At 41.1% G+C, this 22,025-nt stretch overlaps 1 protein-coding gene across 5 annotated transcripts in view; it reads left to right on the top strand.

Annotated features, from left to right (window-relative positions):
- Positions 1 to 22,025, top strand: part of MEIS1 (Meis homeobox 1) — a 202,085-nt gene that overhangs the window by 1,385 nt on the left and 178,675 nt on the right. For 2 of the 5 annotated variants that reach the window (XM_063695846.1, XM_063695847.1), the window contains exons 2-7: positions 418 to 465; positions 1,256 to 1,482; positions 3,355 to 3,496; positions 4,094 to 4,144; positions 4,944 to 4,994; positions 6,416 to 6,562. In XM_063695846.1, coding sequence (XP_063551916.1) covers positions 418 to 465; positions 1,256 to 1,482; positions 3,355 to 3,496; positions 4,094 to 4,144; positions 4,944 to 4,994; positions 6,416 to 6,562 — 666 coding nt within the window. Of the gene's footprint in view, positions 1 to 417; positions 466 to 1,255; positions 1,483 to 3,109; positions 3,184 to 3,354; positions 3,497 to 4,093; positions 4,145 to 4,943; positions 4,995 to 6,415; positions 6,563 to 22,025 lie in introns of those variants that run through there. The other 3 variants (XM_063695848.1, XM_004029332.5, XM_055378887.2) reach the window with 2 other exon arrangements.

The raw sequence follows: 22,025 nt of genomic DNA, 5'->3' as shown, positions 1-22,025 counted from the left end.
CCCATATTCCTTTTTCAATGGAAATGCAGTGAGAGTAAAGTGAGACAATGACAACCCAACTGAGGTAGTTTCTTAAAAGAAAGGGGGTCTACAAAAAGCCTTCCTTGCATAATTTGTGTCCTGGCCCTCAAAGCCCTGTTTGCAAAAGAAAGTTACTAGGCTGACACATTTTTCTTTACTCCTTTGGTTCAGGCAAATGTCAGCGTTCTTCCAAACTCTTTTCACACCTCTGGCTTTAAGGAGATGAAAGTGGCAATTCTCCTTTCTTTGAAAATCATTTCACTCTCAGCGCCTCCAAATCTTGGGAAAATAACTGCCTGGAATGAACCAATTAGAAAAACCTAAATAGCTAAATTTCACACACACAAAATAATGACAATCAATATGAAAGTAGTTTTTTTTTTTTTTTCCTGGAAGAGGAAGATGGAAAGTTGTGCATTTGCTTTTGAATTTGCTTTAAACCTGGTGAGTAACATTTGCCTCCTTGACTTCTAGTCTGGAAAGAAAGTTCATAAGAGTAAATAAGAAAATAGAATATTAGCTGCTTCAACTACAGATTTTCTTTAACTTTGGGGGTGGGGAATTGCCCAATTCTAAATTCAGCTCTGATGTTCAGGAAAAGCTACCCTTCTTTGAGTTTCACTTATAAGGGGTCAGTTAGTTTTGTATAATTTAGCAGAGTTTGTCTTGGAAAGCAAAAGAAATGCAGTGTCTTGTAGGACTGCCTAACCTCACGCTGGCAGGGAAATAAAATGAGAAGCCTGTCTAAATTCACGTGCTTTGCGTAGCTGTTCCCATCGTAACTTTTTTTTTTTTTAATTCCCCCTGATGTGAAGGGGCTGTGAAACTAGGCGGGTTTGCTGCAGTGTCCTGGCACGTTTTATTATTGTGATTTTGAATTTCTTCCTCCAGAGACATGCCCGTTTCACCTTCTACCCTCAGGAGAATGCTTCTCTTTCTCTCTTTCTTTCTTCTTTCCTTCTTGCCAAAGGAGCCTGAATTTCTAAACTAGTTGATAGGGACACAAGTTAGGGCAAGATCATTCATCCCAGACGAGTCTCGCTGAGAATTCTGTATTTTTTACTTAAAGCTTTAATTTTAAAATAAGAAAAACTCAGCTTTATAGATGCAAGGCCACCGAATTCCGGGTGGAAGGACCCAGCTGTACTGACCTTATATAAGCTCGGTGCCTTGCCGTTCTCCCATTTGCCCGCCTGGCCTCCTGAACCTTCTTTCTCTCCTGTTTGTCATGCAGTACGACGATCTACCCCATTACGGGGGCATGGATGGAGTAGGCATCCCCTCCACGATGTATGGGGACCCGCATGCAGCCAGGTCCATGCAGCCGGTCCACCACCTGAACCACGGGCCTCCTCTGCACTCGCATCAGTACCCGCACACAGCTCATACCAACGCCATGGCCCCCAGCATGGGCTCCTCTGTCAATGACGCTTTAAAGAGAGATAAAGATGCCATTTATGGGTAGGTACAATGGGCAGCAGGTTAAGTAGTTGAGACTCAATGCTTCCCTCTTTCTCTGTGCCCTTGGTAAGAGGAAAGTCAGAGTTCTCTGGATTGGAGGTACATCTTTGGTGACTTTTCATTCACATTTCATGGATAATTTGGGGAGGTGGCCTGCCATCCCTGAAGCCCTACATCCCCATACACACTCTGTGCACATCCAGTGCCCTGCTCCACCATGGCAGTGCCCGCAAGGGGGTCCCAGATGAGAAGAAGCTGGCTAAAGGGCCCTTGTCCCCTCTCAGACTCCTTCAGCGGGCTGGAGTCCTCCCTCGCTCGATTTCGCCCGAGAGCATTAGGGGTTTCTAAATGCAGGCGCCTTTGTGTTGTAACGAAACTTTTAGTTTAAGGGAAAATCTCTTTTAAGCCACTGATTGTTCTGACTTGCTGAGTTTACTCAGCAGCCTTATGCTGGCTCTGCCACTGCACAATAAAACCAAAGCAGGACAGTTGCAGGTCAAGCAAGGGGGAACATGTTTTGCATTTAGGGAGTTTGACCACTGAAGTCAAGGAGAGGAGCTTGCTCTGAATTGTTACACACGTTAAGAAACTTCTAGATGCTTTAGCACTTTGTGCTCAAAGGTGAAACCTGCAGGATTTAGAAATAAGTAAATTCGGGGTACTCTTCCTCGGAGGTTGTTTTCTGGCTGCGGTTTACACTGCTTTCTCCTCCGCCATTCGATTAGACCCTGGGCTAGTAGAATCCTTTGAAACTCACTTGTGCCTACTGTGTGCCGATGAATTTGGGAACCTCTTTTTACTTTGCAGAAACTTTTATTTCTATTTGTTTATTTTTAAAAAATCAGGACACACTGACCCTCCCTCGCTGGAAAAAAATATATATATAATCTTTTTACTTTATTTTCTGATCCCTTGTGCGATGGGCTTGTTTAAATCCCACCGTTCTGTCCGCAGAGTTAACTACAAGTGGTTTAGGCTCTGGGACAGAACATTTGGGGAAGCTTTGTAAAGGACCCCAAACTGTTAAATTCCCAGCTGAGCTGTGAGAGCTAATAAAAGACTTGAGATACCTCCTTGGGCATTAGAAGAAGCTTTTCTTTCTTTCTTCTTCTTTTTTTTTTTTTTTCTTTTTTATGGGCTGAGACCAGCGACATCTAGGCCCCTCGCAATACTAGCTGCTTTGCCACCTCGCAGAGACAAAATGAAAGGCTCTACTGCAGGAACATTTGAAGGAACTTTCTTTGGGGGGCGGTGGGGGCCATCTGCGAAGGGAGGGGAATGTGCGTGGAGCTGAGGAGGAGCCTCCCGGCTCTCCGAGGGCCTTGGGGTTGGGATCCCTAGGTGCAGCCCGTTGACAGTCGGCCCCACGGCCATGGACGTCCTTTCCCCAAGTTAGCTGAGCGCCTGCCACCGAGATCCCCCGAGCCTGGGCTTCGCGCGGCCGCCTAGGAGGAACCCGCAGGAACCAGCCCTCCCCAACTCTCCGCCCGGCGCCTTTCTCCTCCACCGGATCCTGGATGTGCAGTGGAGGGGACGAGGGCTTGTCGGGTGGGAAACTTAATTCAAAATGGCTGCTGGAAACGCTTGGGTTTTATTCGTAGCAAATGTTGCCAATTTCTCCGGCCAGATACGCTAAACCGATCCTCAGATACCGTCCATGGCTCAGGGCCTCCGACTTCAGGGCTCCAGGAGGAAGGGGAGGTGAGCGGTCACCTGGGTCTGGGGGAGGGGGAGGAAAAGGAAAAAAGTAGATGACACAATCGGAGAGGGGGTCTGTTCCTCTTGCTCCTCCAGCTGTTTTTCTTGGGCACATTTTTCCATTGACTGGGGACTAACCATTATGTTGTTTGTGACTGTTGTATTTTCTTGCAGACACCCCCTCTTCCCTCTCTTAGCACTGATTTTTGAGAAATGTGAATTAGCTACTTGTACCCCCCGCGAGCCGGGGGTGGCGGGCGGGGACGTCTGCTCGTCAGAATCATTCAATGAAGATATAGCCGTGTTCGCCAAACAGGTCAGCAAAATAGATGTTAAAAAGTAAAAGAAACAAAAAGAGAGTCCCCCCTTCGCCAACACACACACGCGCGCGCGCGCGCGCGAACACACCCACCCACCCACACACACACACACACACACACACACGGCACACTTTCAAAAGTAGCCAGCACGTAGTCGGCCTTAAGCCATGCATGTTACCTCCAACCTCAGATTTTCTTTCTGTCTGAGTGTCTGTTTGCAGATAACTTAAAATCACCCATCTGCATCCCCACTCACCCTCCAGAAAGCAAACGTGGAGAGCTCACTCTGCAGAATAAAATCAAGAACACCACGGTTGTAGCTGCTGTGGACTCGGCGGTCTGAGCAGCCTCCCCGAGAGCCGTAGTTGCTAGTAGAAGTAAGATTGAGCTCTGGGCTTGTTTTCAGCTTATTTAATTCACACTGAAATGTTTCTGCGCGGGACGAACTCGGTGTCACCGGGTCCCTCCCGGAGGGTTACATCCTGCCCCCGACAGTGTAATGAGGCAAGAAACTAGGAAGGCGACCAGATTTCAAATTTTTCTTTCTTTTTTCTCTCCCCTCCCTCTCCCCTCTCCTTCTCACTTGTATTTAGATTCGCGCAGAAAAACCTCTATTTTCTTCTAATCCAGAACTGGATAACTTGGTAAGAGCGGACCCCTATTTCCCTCCCCCGCCCCCGACCCCCTACCTCCCACCTCCAACGCCCTCAGCTTTGCTTTGAGAGCCCTGAGATTTCTAGACCGGTCTTCCCGTGCCTGCAGGTTGGCTGCAAATGTTTCTGTACACGGACAACTGGTCCGGGACAAGATCCCGGGGAAATAAATTCATCTCGAGAGGGGCCGGGCGAGCCGGCGCGGGGAAACGCGAGCTTTTGTTTTTTATGACAGCCGGGCTGCGCAGCTCTAATCAGCGCGGGGATTTATCTCCCGGCCTGTCAGCATGTGTGCTTAAACTTTGCCGACTTCCTAGCCCTCTAAGTCCCATCACGAGGGCAGCCACCGGACAAGAGCCCCCAAACAACCAGTTTGCCTGAAAGGTGTAAGGAAGGCAGCAGAAACTTTGCAATGGGAAAAGCCACAGTTTGAGGGCCATTTGGAATATTTTTCTGTCCACTTCTTCCAAGGACACATGTAGTCCAGTGTTGTGGCCCTTTTGGGGTGGGGTGGGGCCAGTGGGACTGAGAAAGGGGAGAGCCATGGGGGAGGAGAGTGTTTATGATCCTCACTTAGATGCTGTGTTGTTGTTTTAGCTAGTTTTTTTTCTTAAGAAATATAAACCTCTAGATGGTACCCAGTTGCTGCTATTAAGTTTTAGTGTTATTGCCATAAATCAAAATAACTCTATTTACTGGTGGGAGGGGGTGGGCTGGAGATGGTAGAGCTGTGACAGCCAGTTTTCTGCAAGCCAGGAATGGGGTGCTTATTGTTTTTGTATCTTTGCAGATGATTCAAGCCATACAAGTATTAAGGTTTCATCTATTGGAATTAGAGAAGGTAATTTCTCTAGCCTCTTTTCCTTTTACTTACCCCTTACCCCCAAACACACAGGGGGAAGGGTTCAGAATGGCTGAAGTTCAGCCTTCTGATACATTTGCATAAATGTCTTTCTTTCTGGTAATTAGTGTCAAGGCCAATCTTAGCGTCCATTTCTCTTCGCAGTTTAATTACAATTTCAGCCACTAAAACCGGGATCACAAACGCCCTAGCCTTGTGTTCATTCTTAATAACTTGCTGGCTTTGTGTAAATAGTTGCAATTCTGTGCATCCCAGCTGATGTTTAGAATGCTGCTCTGAGGTTGTTTCACAAGTTAATACCTCTGTTGTCTCTTCTCATCCTCTTCCTTCTCTTCTTTGCTACCTCTGAGGGAGAAAAAAGTTTTATTCAGTTGTAGTGAGTTTCTGGAAGACAGTCTTGAGAGCAAGGGCAGATCAGACAGAGGGGAGAGGCAGAAGGGGAGAAGGAGGAGGAGCGGGAAGGAGTCTGGAGGAGGTGGTGGGGAGGCACATTAAACGTTTTGCAGAGACAAAGCAGAGTTGATAGTTGTGTCAATTTCTTGAATCTGTGAATCCTGCACACACTCCACCTTCACACTCAAGAAAGGGTGTGGGATAACATGATTTTGCTAGCTGTTCTATAAATCTCAGCAATAAAAACTTAATGCATTGTAATTCAAACTAACATTAAATTGCAAGCGCACTGGGGTTTCTTGTGAATTTTTGCATGTCAGTGATGCCTGGGACCTGTAGGAAACCTCTGCACTTAAATATTTTGAGGCATTCCTTCTCCTTTTTGTAAAAAAAAAAAAAAATCAATTTGATATGTTTTTGTGTGGCTGTATGTTTTCCCATATCAGGAGTACTGGCAACTTGATTTCCTTCCATTTTTTTTTAAAGAAAGTTTTCTAAAATATGCCCCTTAGAGATAAAAACCTTCATTAGAAATATAATAAGGACTTGGGTTGTCAGGCATATATCCTATGCCACCACAGTACAGGTTCTTTGGAGAATATATATGTGCATATATACACACGTATACATTTTTTTCTTAGACACATTAGAAAGGGATTTATGATAAAGTCACTGGATGAAATTAAATAGTTTACCTTAAATGTCACCTACGCAGGTCACCTCTCTAATGACCACAGCCCCAGGAGCAGATGAATTTAACACGGGTGTTGAATATGTTGTAGCCTGTGAATCATCTTGTCACTGTCAATTTTCTGGGATATCTCTATTTTGCAGGAAAAGAAAGTTATTCCTAATTCTGGATGCGTCTGGGGGTCTCTGGAGAACAATTGCCCTGTGTTTCCCCTATTTGGAAGTTTGGATCTCACAAGGGGGGTGGATTGCACTTGTCAATGTCATTTATGCACTCCTGATTATATTCCCATTTTTTTATTTCTGTCATAATGTAGGTACACGAATTATGTGACAATTTCTGCCACCGGTATATTAGCTGTTTGAAAGGGAAAATGCCTATCGATTTGGTGATAGACGATAGAGAAGGAGGATCAAAATCAGACAGTGAAGATATAACAAGATCAGCAAATCTAACCGACCAGGTATGCGCTTTTCAATTTCAACATCCCTGGGAAAAAAAAAAAAATCTGTATGCATATTGCTTGCTGGGTCACTACCACCTCCTTTTATTATTTGCATATGATTAAGTCCCTTTTAGATACATTTCCATCGAAATGAAAATTTTTGAATAATGTGGCTATTATTGCTTCATTAAGGCTGGCTCTGGGATTCGACCTGAAGAGATGAGCTTGTAAAAGCTTTGCTAGCAAACTTGACCTGTTTCTTGTCGCTTTTAATTTTTGTCTTTATTTTATTTACCCTCTATAATAATGGGAGTGTTAACTGCCAGTGACCGCCTCTGATTGTAGGGGCTTTGTTCCGGAGCATTTTTCCCCCTTCTATCTTCAAGAAAAGAAAAGTGTAGGGTCTGCTTATTTCTTATTTTATTAGGAATAAATCCAAGATAGGTGGTCTAAGAAAGACAGCGAGAGTTTGAAATCTAGCAAATGCTGGCTATTTTCTCCCTGTCTGTACGGTTCATTAGCCTGTCTTGTCAGTTTTCCTCGGCCGAACGCTTCTAGACCTCACTGAACATTGCTTTGTGTGGTGTTCACTGCAAGCTCGCCCATTTTATTGTACTTAATAGAAAAAATAAGACCAGGCCGAGGTTATAAAAACAGATAAATATGGACTTTTCTCCTCCTTCTTTCCACTCATCCTCCAGCTGGTATGTGCTCTGGGCCCTCTGGGTTGGCAGCTTGTGGACATATCAGCATCAGGGGCACCCCGGCGGCTCCCTGGGTAAGGAGGGTGGGGGACCTCACACCGCCTTTGCTCTCAACTGAGGGCCTTGGCTTGCTGCACCCCCTCCTCTCCTGTCTTCCCTCCAGGCCCTTCTTCCCATGCGTTACTAAGTGGGGACGACTTTTATTTGGAGTTGCTGTGGGGATTTCTCTCTCTCTGTCACCCCAACACCACCGTTTGCTCCCAGGGTGCCTCTCTCTCTCCTGTGGCTGTATCTCTGGATTGGTCCAAAGGAGTTGCAAAAATGCAATGAAAGTGAAAACGTGTAGAGTGAGTGAGATGAAACAGGGCTCAGAACAGTTCCGTTGCGAATTGTTGCAAGGCGTCTAGAGATTTGGGTAGCTGGCCTGCTCTGCACCCTCCCACCCTTCCCCCCTATATAAGTGAAGGCCCAGCGTTGTTTCTCTTTCTGACTCGGCACGTGAGTCCAGATTTGGGGGAAGAGATCAGCCTGCCTTTGTTAAGCCAAAGGCCAGCTACTCTGCAAGCTCTGCCATGATCTCTGTTGGCCAGTGGCTGTCTTGTACAGTCCTTGTCGAGCGCCTGACGCCTGGTTCTTAGTGTCATCTTATGGTTTTCTTCTCTCAACATCATCCTCTTAAAATACATTCTCAGCTTGATTTTCTCTGGGCAATCCCCGCGACATGGGCTGAATTCCTCTTTTGCCCATGGGGAGCGAGAAACAGGCAGAGGAGAGATTTAAAAGTGCCAATGCGCCGGGTCCGCACTGTGATCTGGAGAGTTGGAAACTTTTGGCAGTGTAGACGAGTGCACAGAACACGCAGCGTGCGCAATCCCAGTGCGGCCCCACAGAGGTGGAAAAACTGCAGGCGGCTCCGAGCCTTGGCCCCCGCGGGCTGCCCGGGCCTCACGTCTGGTTCAGCCCGCCAGCCCTCGCCCGGGAGCTGTTGAGTGCAGATTCTGCTAAGGAACCCTCGAGTAGCTGCTGTGGAATAAAAATTGCAATCCAACAAGCCTAACTGGAAAATGGGATTCTAAAAGCTCCGGAGTGCTGGGTACATAAAGCTATTTGAGCAAATTACAAGAATCGCTTAGGGGCATGAATGAAATCAACACTTTAATTGCCTCCAAAATGAAGATTTATACCCCATTTTCTCAAGGAATCATTATTTTATTAAAGTCAAAGATAAAAGACCAAAGTTATGGGAATTTTTTGGAGGGGGGAGAGAGAATACAAAAATTAATATAATATCATGGAGCTCCCCCTTCTCCTTCCCTAAACTTTTGTTACCCAATTCCCTTCAGATATGCAAATATTGGTATGCAATTGTATCGGATAAAACTTCTCATTTTATTGTCTTCTACATCTAAAATGAGAATCTGACTTCTGGTCCCGGCTGGTTAAGAGTGGGCTTCGAAGCTTTGGCTGAGCTCGTGGCGCTGTTGGCCTATGCGCCTGGGCTCGCTTGTGTGACCCCCTGGGGCTCACCCAGGTTTCAGCTGGTCGGAGGACAGCAAACCCAAGGTCCGGTTTGGAGAGGGGAGTGCAAAGCGCTGGGCGCATGCGGTACAGTGCCACGGCCGCCGGTGGGCTCCACTGCCCTGGGGAGCTGAGGCGCGACGAATGAAGCACCAGGGCGCCTGGTGGGCGCCAGTTCTCCGGTCTGGAGCCTGCTGGCCTGTCCCTCCGGGGCGCTGAACCCCTAGTGCGGCGTCCTGGGGGCCGGGCAGGAAGGATGGCCTCTCCACCTGTCTGCGAATGCAGCCCAGCCAGTTTGAGCCTCCGCAGAGGGTGCGCTCCGGGACTGGGCGCTTCTCGTGCTGTGAGAACGCTGGGCCTTGTTAGCTCATTAACCCCTCTGTCTCTAGGGCCCGTTGGCGGCACGGTTTATTTTATTTTACCTGTTTTCCTCGGAGGGCGCGAAGACTGCCACCCGCGCGGGGACCTGGGATCGACGACTTTGATACTAGGCGGTATCCCGGAGGGCTAAGTCGGCGGAAATCCACTTGACCTTGTAGCCTTGTAGCGTTAGTCCTTTCCTTTCCTTTCCTTTCCTTTTTTTTCTTCTCTCTTTCCTATTTATTTATTTATTTTAAAAATAGGATTAAGACACCAGTAGAAGCTGTAATCCCGTTCCTTCCCCCACTCCCAGTCTTCCGGGCCGCCTGGAGGTCCCTGCCGGAGAGAGCCACTTTGGCGGGCGCAAGCCTCCTGGGCGCCCTCTCCTGACCGCCGCGCTCTCGGCTCGGCTTGGATGTTCCGGGCTCCCAGAGGCTGGGGGAAGCGAGGGGCGCCAGGGGCGCCAGGGGCTTCCCGGCCTCAGCGTGGGGCGAGGTCCCGGCTGCGACCCCGGAGCGGAGGGAGAGGGGGGCCATGATGCTAGGCGTCGAGGCGAGGGTTGAGCCTGTTTGGCTTCAGAGAACGATGCGGGTTCGACCGGAGGCGGGGCGCGTGTTCTAGGGGCCCTTGGGTGGATTAGGGGGCGCCAAGAGGGGTTAGGCGAGGAGAGGCCTGGCCACCCAGTTGCTAGACTTTAGGCCGCACTCCAGGAAGGAGCAGTCGGCTTCCTTCCTAGGCCGCTTCTCTTGCGCGCCACTCCTTGAGTCTAAGCATTTTCCACTCCAAGAACGCGTTGGGAGAGAGGGGAGAGCGGAGCAGAGTCTCTAGGCCCCCAGGGCCTTCTCCCGGGGTGGCCACGCCTGCAGGTAGCGAGCCGAGATTAGCTAGGTCTGTGCTCGGGCCTCAGCGGTGGCCCTGGCTCTTCCCATAAGCAGCGGGAGGCAGAGAAATGGTCCCTTTGGATTACAGTTTTTATTCAACAGCAGCTCTCCGGGGGGTCCTCGTCTGAATCTGCATTTAGCAGCTCCTGGGCGAAGGCTGTCGGGCTGCACAGGACGCCCTGTTGCATGTTAATCCAGATTTGTCTCTGACGTCTGGGGAGAAGTAATATGGCTTGCAGTTATGGAACCAGAGAGCCACGCTCGCCAGGCAGGTTAAATGCCAAGTGCTGCCGAGCTCCCGGGGGACGGCCGCCGGGGCTGTGCAGCCCAGACTGGAGAGCGCAGGGCCGCCAGGCCTCTGGGATCTGGGGCAGGCCGGGCCCAGTGCGCTTTGGTTCCCAAGTGGTCCTGGGAACTCTGATGGCGATTGTTTTATTTCAAAAGTTCACAATGTTGTTTCTGAAGCAGAGTTTGGCTTAAAATCCTTTAAACTGAGGTAGAACTTGACAGAAAATGCCCTCCTCCGAAGAAGCGGGGGAAATTCTTGCAAGGGAGATTTAAGCTTTCTCTTTAAGGGAGGTGTCACAGTCAGGGATGAGGCAGGGAGGGCAAGAAACAACCTAATGTCCTGCATGGATTGGATCTGCTGCTTTAGAAGCAAATAGATAGGGCCAGCGAATATTTACGAATACTAGAAATGTCCGCAATTCCTTGTCATCCAATAAGAAAAGTGGACACAAACAGCGGGAGGCAGAAAAATGGTCCCTTTGTCAGGTAGTTTGTTTTTAAATGCTTCCATTTGTATACATCTTATTTAAATTATAAATGCTTTGTAGGTTCCCACTTCATGCCTTAATCCTGAAACCTCAGTCCACAGGACTTGCAAGTGATAAAGTCTTAGCATCACCTAACTTTACATTTGATTGTGTTGTGGGTCATGTGATATAGTCTTAATTCCTTTTAAAATATATGTCAAATGGAAATTATGGCAAGATTCTCTTTAATGATTAAATAATAAGGTGTTGACTGCTTGTCACTACACTGGCTAATTGGGATGTTCATTCTAGGCCCTTTATTACATAGCACCGTTTGAATTAAAAGTTAGTTGTTTACTGGGTATATTTTTATTGTTACTTTCTGATTGGCTTTTAGTGTGTATTTATGTGTGAGTTTCAGAGTAGGGATGTATTGATTCTTAATAGGGACACTTTTAAAACATTCTAGAAAAAACAAGGGGAAAAAAGTACAGCATACATGCAGATAGGTTGAGATCACTTACATTGGTAAATGTCTCTAAGTCTAAACGCTAATACTACAAAAAATCCTTTGCATAGCTTCCCTCTCTCTCTGTCTCTCTCTTTCTCTTTCAATCTCTCTCTCAGTGGAAGTCCCCAGTGCAAGTTGCATGAATAATGGAAAGCAATGATACTAATGCTACTTTGTACAAAGTAAAGCCTCATAACAGTAACTATTGTTCAGTGATTTAACTAGCTCCATGGCAGTAGGTCATTCAAATAGCAATTCTTCTCCCACCAGAATGACTCCATTGCTCACCATTCTGAAATATATAGAGTAGTTGTTTTATATAGCTATTGCTCCTAACTTAGAGACTTGTATTAGAAAACATGGAGAATCTTAAATAATAGAGGAAGAAGAGAAGAGAAGGGAGAAAAATGTATTAAAATGTGGGCCGAGCTTTAAAAAGTAAGTGAAATATCATGCTAGAATTGTCCAACTTTGAAAATATATAAATTTTAAATCATTATGTTTTCAAGCACTCATATGTTTAAATTTTTAAATGTTTGTCATAGTCCCAAAAGATTTAAAACACAGCTGTGGCTGGGTGACAAGAAAAAAAAAATCCAGTAAAATTCTATACTCTTAAAAAACAAAGACTATTTGTGCTCCCATAGTAGAAACTTATGTTTATTAAGGCCAAGTAGATAGACTAAAGTATTACCATGAGGCCTACTGTCCTAAAACTAGCTTACCTTCCCTAGCGTACCTCAAGGTGGAGTTGGAGAAACTGTGAATAATGCATAACAAATTATATTAAGACACTTGCCATAAATGAAAATACTGTCAACATGAATTTAAATGAAATATTCTTATATTGGTAATGTTATGTTTTCCATTGCAACAACAATATTTTCTTATGAAACATAAATATGTCAAACAAATGTGAAATGCTAAAGTTTTAATAAATGATCATTTAATCATCAAACACAACCCAAGTATGTATACAAAAACTTTTAAAGGAAAGTCGGCATACAGCCAAATTGCTATAGGGACTAGCAGGGAAATGATCAAAAAATGAACATGAAATAAGACTTCCTGTAAGAAGGTCTATAATTCAAAATTATTTGACTCCACTGTCAGGGAAATAGTTGAAGGATAGTAAACTGATACAGTTCTCAGTCATTTTTGTTACACAGTCTTAAATGTTTGCAACTGTAGCATTTTACATGGCCTTTTGTGGATTATGATATCTGTCATATTTGAATCAAAGTACTACTTTAATTTATGACATAATCGAAACAAAATTTTTTGCCATTTCTCCTGAGTGCAAAAAAATTTAATATTTAAGAATTAAATAAAAATTATGGGAAAGTATTCTTTTACAAATAAAGAAATAAAAATAGAATGCATGTGACACAGTTTATCTGACAGTTGTGCAGATGTTATTATAGATTTAAAGATTTTCCAAATCCCAAGTAAAACAACACTGCTCTAAATCCCGTTGGGCTTGCTCTTCTGACTAAGCAGGAAATATCAGAATGTAATACCTGTATAAAAAGTTCTGGGCTAAAACATATAAAATACAGTCTCCCAATTTAAGTTTTAATAATAATTACAAAATTTGATTTTTGGCATCCTGTAGAATTTTGAATATTTTGCTATCCTTAACGTATACGAATAAACCATGGGTGTCTAAAATCAATTTTGAAAAGTTCAAGCAAATGAGTGTGTCCATGTAGTGTAAAAGATAAAAGAACATCTTCACTGTATCTTTAACATGCCGTGATTTCAAGATTATAGGAATTTAGAGAAGCTTTTTGGAGTCTTAGACTCTCCAGGAAGTATACCTACATTGGCCAATTGCTGGAATCCCTACACTTGTAAATTGGACATTTGAATAAATGGTATAAAGGATACTATGTGAAATAAGTGAGAATATATTCACTTAAATATTTGTCACTAGAATCCAATTATGATCAATGTAATGCATTCAAGTGCACAGAATTAAAGCAATTGGCAACATTTTACTAGACTTTCTTCAAACACTCTTTTGCTAAATAGCATTTCTTAATCTAGAAAATATGTTCTTGTTAAAGGAAAATACAAGAGTGCAAATATTTTCCAATTATTTTATATTCTTGACTTCTTGGTTCAGAGTTTCTAAAACTGACTAAAACATGCTATCAAGGCTTGATTCTCTGATGGAAAAAATGCTTATTTTTACACATATTGAATTATACTCCTGTTGTTTATTGGTGTCATGAGTATATATAATCAAATACAAATTACAGCTGGAGTTGTATAGCTGTATATCGATACAATTGAAGTTTATAATGAAATTGACACAAATTATAGCTATATCTGTTTTAAGATATAAAGTAACCATATTATGGTTTTTCCATGACATATGGACCAATTTATATGGCATACGCTAATGGAGGACAAATAAGTTGAGCAAAGAAGTTTTACCTTATTTGTAATTCTCAAAAAAAAAATACATTTCTACAATGGATTCTTCCCTTGTACTTCATAATTCCATTTACAATTAATAGAATTTATACTCACGAAGTAAACAACCTTGAGTGTGTAATGTTATGGTTCTTTAAAAAACTCAAATAAAATCCTGGCATGCACCTATAGTCTCAGCTAATCCAGAGGCTGAGGCAGGAGGATCACTTGAGCTGAGGAGCTGCCAGCTTGGGCAATATAACAAGACCCTGTCTCAAAAACAAGACCAAAAAATCCTTAAATGAAATCATATTATTCAAAAAAATAAAATGCTTATTATTATTAATAAGTTTACGAAGTGAAACTTTAAAAATGGCCACAACCTTATGAGTTTAACAAATATTAGCAACTGTTATAGTTGTGCTGCTGCTTTTACATTTTAACCAAATACAAAGTCTTACATTTTACAATGGACTTAAATATACATTATTTTAACTCACTTAGAAGATATCAGTAAATAACATTTTTGAGTGATATTAGAATTACTCTAATATCAATATATGACAACATTCTAGTATCAATACCTGGCCACATAAGCTAGCTTAGAATGAATTGTTGCTTGTGAATTTCTATTTCTATAGAATTTTCCTTACACTTTACCATATGGTAGCATGTTTATTACCCATTAACTTTAAATTTCTGGGTTGTTGGTTATTATTTAGCAAGATAGAACTATATCTCTTTCTTTTTCTGATCACTTTTTTTCTGCCCTTTGGAAACCTTCTATGCCTGAGATTTGAGCTTGAGCTAGTTTGCTAGGTCTCATTTTCCTATTGTAGTGCCTTGTGGGTTATTACCCATATGTGGGTTTGTTTTCGTGAGAAAATGAAGAATGTTACTCACTTCAAAACAGGAATGAATAGAGGCCAAAGTCATCAAATATTCCCACCCTGTGCTTTACAATTAGGTGAAAAACTGAAAACTGTGATTCTTATTTGTCTTCCCTAGAGCTGTGAACACTTGGTATAAAGATTAATATTAGCCCCTTTGTGTTCTTCCTCTAAAAGCCTAAATGTTTATTTTCAGCAACTGTATTCTTAACTGATTGTCCATACTTGGTCCCAGACCTCCATAATTTACATTTTATTCTGAATTTGCATTCATATCACATCCCATAGAAACTCTTTAAAGTGAAGTGTGTTTATGACTATTATGAAACTCTGGAAAATGAAGTTTATAATGAAATTGACACAGCCGTCAAAAGGACAATGAAGAGAGCAATTTGACTGTACATCCAGAGTTTCCTTATCCCATCTCAACTTGTAAAAGGCTTATTTCTCTTCTTTTAAAAATATTAGAAGCTGAATGAATAAGAATTTCTTTGACAATAAACCTCCTCTTAATGTCTCCAAAACTATTTGGATGTGTTTTCGAATATTAACTTAATTTGATAGACAAGCTATAATTAACTGTGACCTATAGTGTTTTCTGGTATTCAGAGATTATTCCTTAGCAATTTGAAAACTTAATTTCAAACTACATGATGTATAATTTCTGAAATTCTAAAGGCATACTTACACTATTTATGTGAAGTGGAGTGTTTGTCTACAGATCTTCAAAATGGAGATACTTTAGAGAGGTGGAGGAACAATTTTTACATACAAAGTCTTGGCAAACTAGCTAGTGCAGGTGGGCTCTTTTTGGATACTTTTCAATATATAGCCTTCCTATATATTTACTGCAATATTAAAATTTTTCTTCCTGAAGGAAAAAAAAAGCTCTGTGTTTCATACAGAAACTCATATATGACATTTTAAACCTTCACATTTCATTGATCATAAAATCCAGCCAATATATATATAGAAAATTTGAAATAGCAGCAAATAGGTAAGATGCTATTTGCTATTATGCTACAATCAGAACAGAAACTTTAGCAGTACAACTAATTAGGCATTTTGGGTTTAGTTGCAACATTTACTTGAAAGTTCCCACCAGATCTGGAGTTGTTTTATAATCCACGCTTCAGAATATTTTAGTGTAAAAAATTTGTGACAAATCACCATTAAACATTACTTTTATTTCAAATTGCTCCTTCCTAAGAGATGTAGTGTCAGGAGTAACCACCCTGCCCTTCACTCTTGAACATATAAATGTATTATTTATTTACATTCTATCATATACATTATTTATGGGAATTATACTATAACTCTACAGAGCATATGGAATTCATCTTCATGAGATAAGGTTGGCATCTCTGCCAATGTGGTATAGCCCTAAGTAGATAATAAGGATTACCCTCAGACTGCAGATAAATATTATCTCTTATAGAGTCATTACATGTTTATATTTCATAGCTCCAGATGCAAATGTAGTTTGCCATTTTCATTTTAATTGTCATAGTTTTCTTGGCTCTAGCTTCTAACAAAGAGAAACAGGAATTTTACATTTGGAATTGATCTTGATGTTAAATTAATATGTTCAAGAAAAAGAAAGATATTCAGTTGCAGAATTATTTAACCCCCTTCCTTTCTTTCAGCCTGCTTTCCCTGTCCTTAATGTGTTCCAAAATTTTCTGAAGAATGTTGTTCATAAAGTTTGTAGCACTGTTTGTGTATTTGGTGGCTTGGCCTATTGTTTCATTATATTTTGGGTTTTTAAAAGCTGTGTTTAATAACAAAATAAGCAAGAAAAACATCTGAGTTATTATGTCCCGTACTTCTTTGCACAAAATAACAGAGAGATATAGAATATGCTTGTTCTGTGTATATGAAGTGTATTGTTAGTGTTCAATTTTTTTATTCTAATAATTATTCAAAGGCAGTAACAATCTGCATTTAAGTGAGTATAAACATTTTTATTCTGGAATTTGGAATTTGCAGCAACTCAATTTTATTTTCCAAATTACCCTGCCATTTCAATTAGGTGCATTGTTCTTCACTCTACTGTTGCGACATTCTAAAGGTTTGCTTGCCATCCTAATAGTGAATTGTTTGAGTGTTTAATATTTATTGAGGGCATGTAAAGAACATGCCAATAGAAAAATAGGAGAACAAAACATTGACAAATCAATTATGGGGCTTTTCTTTGCTCGTGGTATACTTTCAATATTCCAAATACTCTGTAACTGTTAAATAGTATGAATAATCTCTAGAATAATAGCCTTGGGTGTGGCTGAAGAATGACATTCTGATTAACTGGAATTCCTTAAAAAGTGCACAGTGCAACTCAGCATCTTACTTCTGGAATTCACAGTTGCTTTGGCTGATCTCTTAGTTAAGTATCTTGAAATATAGAAAACTTGACCGTTGTAGGAACCAGAAACTCAAATTAAATCTCAGGATGCTTTGAGAAAGGCCTCACTGATGATTTTACCCAAGATAAATAATGAAGGAAGGGAATAATCTTTTCCCAACTCCAAATTTAACGTTGTCAGTGGGCTTAAAGATGCAGACATTCTTGAGGAATGAGAGACACTTAAAACACAAAATGTTGTAAAAAATATAAAAAATCAGAAGTGCTTCTAAAGAAACCATAGGGAAATTAGAAAATACCCTATTAATAATTATTAGTGGAAATCAGTGGTAAATATAAATTTCTATGATTCTTTTATTCAAAGTATAATGCTATGAGGTAGTAGAACAAAACAAGACTATATCTTGGCTGAATTTTTTTTTCTTCTTATGTCTCAATTGTGTGTTCTCTGGCTCGAGAGTTTAGAAGTAGAAAAGAGAAAACTTCAGAAACACTTGAGACTAAACAGTTAAGTGTATTGCTTGTCATTTTTAGTTACACATCCTTTCAGGAAGGTGGTGTTCTAATGAACAATATACAATTTAGAGCCAGAGCACTTATATTTGAATCTAGACTTTGCTCTGAGAGGGCAAGTCACTGCACCTTGACGGGCCTTAGTTTAATAATCTGTAAAATGGGGATAGTAACAGTACCCACTTTATCGAGTTACTGTAAGAACTAAATAAAAATGCATCTAAAACATTTAGAGTAGTAAATCCCCAATAAGCACTTCATTACATTATATTTTATCTTCTTGCTTTTATTCTGCCTAACCTTCAATAACAGGAATTGGGTTTATGGAGGAAGGATTGGGTGCTGGTTGATGGGGATGTTGTTTTATAGAGTATTTTATAATCGTAGAGTTTAAGAAAAATATCTTAATTCTTATTATGAGGGGTCAATTTTATTCTGATTTCAGCATAGCGTAAAAGGAGACTGAACTCAGATATTTTACTGAGATAGTATAGTGAATCACTGCAGACTCACTCCTAGGGTAAAATTCAAATAACAGTTACGTAAGGACCCTGTGCTAAGTACTTTTTCCCCGCATTTCTGAATACAAATACTTCATGCTGAGGTCTTGTTGCTTTCAGGATATTATTATCTACTTTTACTCATTATACAATGTTTTCTGCATTATTGGATTTTTCATTTTTTAAATTTTTTTTGCTAGGAGCCTTGCCTAGAAAGTTTGTGGTTGAAGTTGTTTTATATAAAACACTTTTAAGTTTATTTTATCTTAATTTGTTTGCAGAACAAGGAGCACTGATACTAAGTTACGGATGTAAAATAAAACACTGGGAAGCAAACAATCTTATAAAGAGGATTTTATAACATCAGGTATACTGGCATGTAATTTACTGATTCTTCTCCCACTGCTAAGTAGAAATAATAGAAAATGATCAGAGTTCAGCAGAAAACTCTCAAAAGATAAATGAATAAAACGGATTGAAGTATTTAGGTATACTTATTTGGAAATATAGTGGTATCAGTGGATTAGGGTTTTTTTTCAGTCAGACATTTAACTCTATGAACTACAATTTATAGGTATGATTTCAAGAAGCACCTAGAGTCATTAAAGTCAGTAAATATAAGAATTTATTTTTATTAATAGCATGCCGGTTATAATACAATGGCATAGAAAAAGAAAAGGTTATCAAAACATAGATACTTTTACTAAGAATTTTAGCGTATTGAGGCTTTATCTTCTCTCTTCTTAAGATTTTTCTCTACAAGAAACTGGTAAGTAGAATTTGAACATTCAGGGCACTTGAATAATTTCTATTACTTACCAGTTTTGAGAAATTGGCATTTATGGTCAATTGCCCTTTGGTTGTAATTATTCCTTTTCTTTGTAATTTGGCTGAATGTACCACATGTAGAAATCTATATTATCTTCTTTGACCACAGTAGGGTCACCATGGGATGATGTTAGCATTGATTGTCAAAGTTAAAGAATTGGGCAAAAAGTATCAGTGCTGTCTTGATTTCATCAGGAAAGCCTTTGCAATATTCTGAGTGTTGTTTTACATCTGTAGACCTCTGCTTAGCATAGTTGATTCACTTGTAATTTATTGGGTAAATTAATTCAACTGTGCAGGTTAATAAATTCCTGAAAATGTTAGAGTGGAGACCTAAAAGACAGCAGGCTGTTGAAAACTAGAGTTTTAAGCAGCATTGGGAAAGTGTTCTGTGGTATTCAGTCCTGGCTTCCTAAGGTCCCCACACTCACTGCCTGCCACAGCAGCCCAGCGCCTGAGTATTGAGAGGAGAATGAAGCATGCTGATTGCAGGACAGTGGGCAAAATCTTTAAGGGATAGCAGATTTTAAAAATATATCTTACAGCCAGGCTGCTTTAAATTCCATTACAATGTAATTAAAAAACCATTAGATTCATTTTTTAACATTCTTTTGCCTTATGCCTTATGTATGTGATAGGTGTGTGTTGCGGTGTGTGCATGTGAACCCATGTGCACACTCATGTCTGAAACCAGGCTTTAGTGATTTCTGAAGCTTGAAGAATCACCTGGTAGAAAACTTTTCATTTAAAGATGAAATTACTCCTTGGAGAATTTTCACTAAAGGCAAGAAAGCACAAAAATTCTTTTCCTCCTCTCTACATGCCTCATTACACAGAGATAGAGGATTCAATGTTTGAAAAATTATCATTTTTGTAGGTTTTATTTGTGGTACGTGACAACTGGGAAATATGGAACTCTATTTAACAGATGCTATGTCTACCTATACAAACTACCCACAGTGACTATCATATGATTTTTATACACACACACACACACACACACACACGTTTATTTGCAAGCAATTCACCAGAGTTGCTTAGCTGTTAAGGTCTTAGAAATCTGCCTCATTTGATGCTGAAGTGTACACACTTATGCTGCATATAAAAATACTGGCTGGCACCAATGTAGTGAGTGCAAGACGTAAGAGATAATTACATAACCAAGATGCATTTATAGATTAAAAGTTCACAACGGCAAATATGACAGGGCTGGAACTGTGAGAAGAGGCAGTGTGGTGTGTTGGTGAAAGCCACAGATTCTGAAGAGGGATGCTGGATTTCCATTGTCTTACCGCTAATTTACCATCTGCCCTGAGTCACCAGAATTGCCCTTCAGGCCTCTATTAAGTGGAATCATAAGCACATTTTATCACAGCATTAAAAAAGGGTTCAACAAGAACCCTGGCAGGGCTTACAGACTTGGCAAAGGTAAGCGAGTGAGGGAGGGGGCAGAGAAGGAAATGAGCAAAAGGAGAGTTGGTGGAGAAAGTGGATAAAGTGTGTGAGGGAGGTAGCCTTTTAAAAAGTTGGCCTCTCTGCCAAAGATGAGTGTGGGCCTCCATCAGGGAGTGCCTCAGGCACCTACCACTCTTTTCCCAGAACCAGCAATTGCCTCTCTGCATTTTATCCACTTTTCAGCAGGGCATAGTGTGGACTTAGAAAAGGTTTCTCTAAAGCATGCTATTTCACATCCATATCATTCCTCACAACACTTTAATGTGGCCCCTGAATCCACAGCACGTGTGCACAGTGAAATATTCATTTGTGAATGTTTATGGCATTTCAAAACATCTAAATGCTCAAAAGGTAAGAGCGGTTTTTCTGTGTTAAGAAAAAAAAAAAAAGGCAAAACAAAACATACTGCCTAAACTTGCTGTGGTTAAATGAATTTTGCTTAGTGATTTCTAGGGATTTTTTTTTTTTTAGAAATCCACATAACTTTTTTTCCAGAATTACCTGAATTTGAAGTTGAGTAGATGTAGCCCCAAGGGAGTATGTTTTGAGAGGAGCAGGCTGTATCTACTGCTCTAGCAAATTATAGGTGCTCAATACATGGTAGTTGAGTGGGTTGAATGATTATATGGTATGTTTTGGTTATCAAGCAGATACAAATGTGAGCCACCAAGCATTTCAGTACGAGTTTCAGTATGACAAGACTTTAAATACTCAGACATAAAAAGCCTTCTCAGCATCCCCATTCCCCAGCTTCAGGTACACACAGGTAAATGTGTATTGTTTCTCACAGCAACTCCTGTGCCCCTTTTCTTCTCCTCATTTCTCTGCATGTGGATCTCTCTCTGATCCCTTTTCTCAGATGGTATCATTGATTGAGGAGTGTATAAGAAATGATATTTGCTGAAGTCATGCACCTTTAAGGATCCCGAAAAACACTGTTTAGACAGAGGGGAAAAGTCAAGGGGAGCCGGGCTAATTAGATGCACTCCCCAGACAGTGTGGGATGCTGACATACAGCAATCCCATTCACTGTGCTTCATGGAAGAGCACAGGTGTGCACATGGGCACATACATACGGACATGGGCAAGCCTGCCAGTGTGAGTGTGCATGTGTATGCCTGAGTACCATGCACACTGGTGCCTTCTTCATGCGGACCTGGAGACTGTCCTCACCTGGAGATAATAAATTGTTCACTTTTGGAGACAAGCCAGCTCTTTCAGGCCACTAGAGATTACTTACTAAAGAGACCCTGGTGATTTGAGAGAGTAAATGTACCTCCCCAAAGAGAAAGCCGCCTATTGATAGGTGCAGACTGACTTCGAATTTTGTACACTGATTATTTCATCAGTTTCTACATAGCTGCTAACTGACACCTTCACAGTAAAGATCATCAGACTCTCAATTATCCACCTTTTTGAATGGGACCAGTAGTGTAGAAGTTTTGAAGAAAAAAAAAACAACTCTATTTTTGGTTCGAAAAAAATGATTCTGGCATCATACTGATGTGGTGAATGACTGACTGGGAAGATGTGTCAAGATGCTTTGTATACTGTAAAGTGATTTATAAATATTAGGTATCGAATTAAACTTGACGAGGTGGGGAGGAGCAAACCACCTGTAAAAATCCTGTTATTCCAAGGTGAAAATAAGATCAGTTTGCATTCCCTGAGCACACAGCAGCTGGGAGATAGCACAAAGCATACCAAGCTGTGCACGAAGCCAGCTCAGGTTAAACATTCTTTCCAGAAGGTCTATACACTGAATATACCTGTATGTAGATAT

Source organism: Gorilla gorilla, chromosome 12 (genome assembly GCF_029281585.2).
Source record: "Gorilla gorilla gorilla isolate KB3781 chromosome 12, NHGRI_mGorGor1-v2.1_pri, whole genome shotgun sequence".
Lineage (NCBI taxonomy): Eukaryota > Metazoa > Chordata > Mammalia > Primates > Hominidae > Gorilla > Gorilla gorilla.
This window is presented reverse-complemented; position numbering and strand designations above follow the sequence as displayed.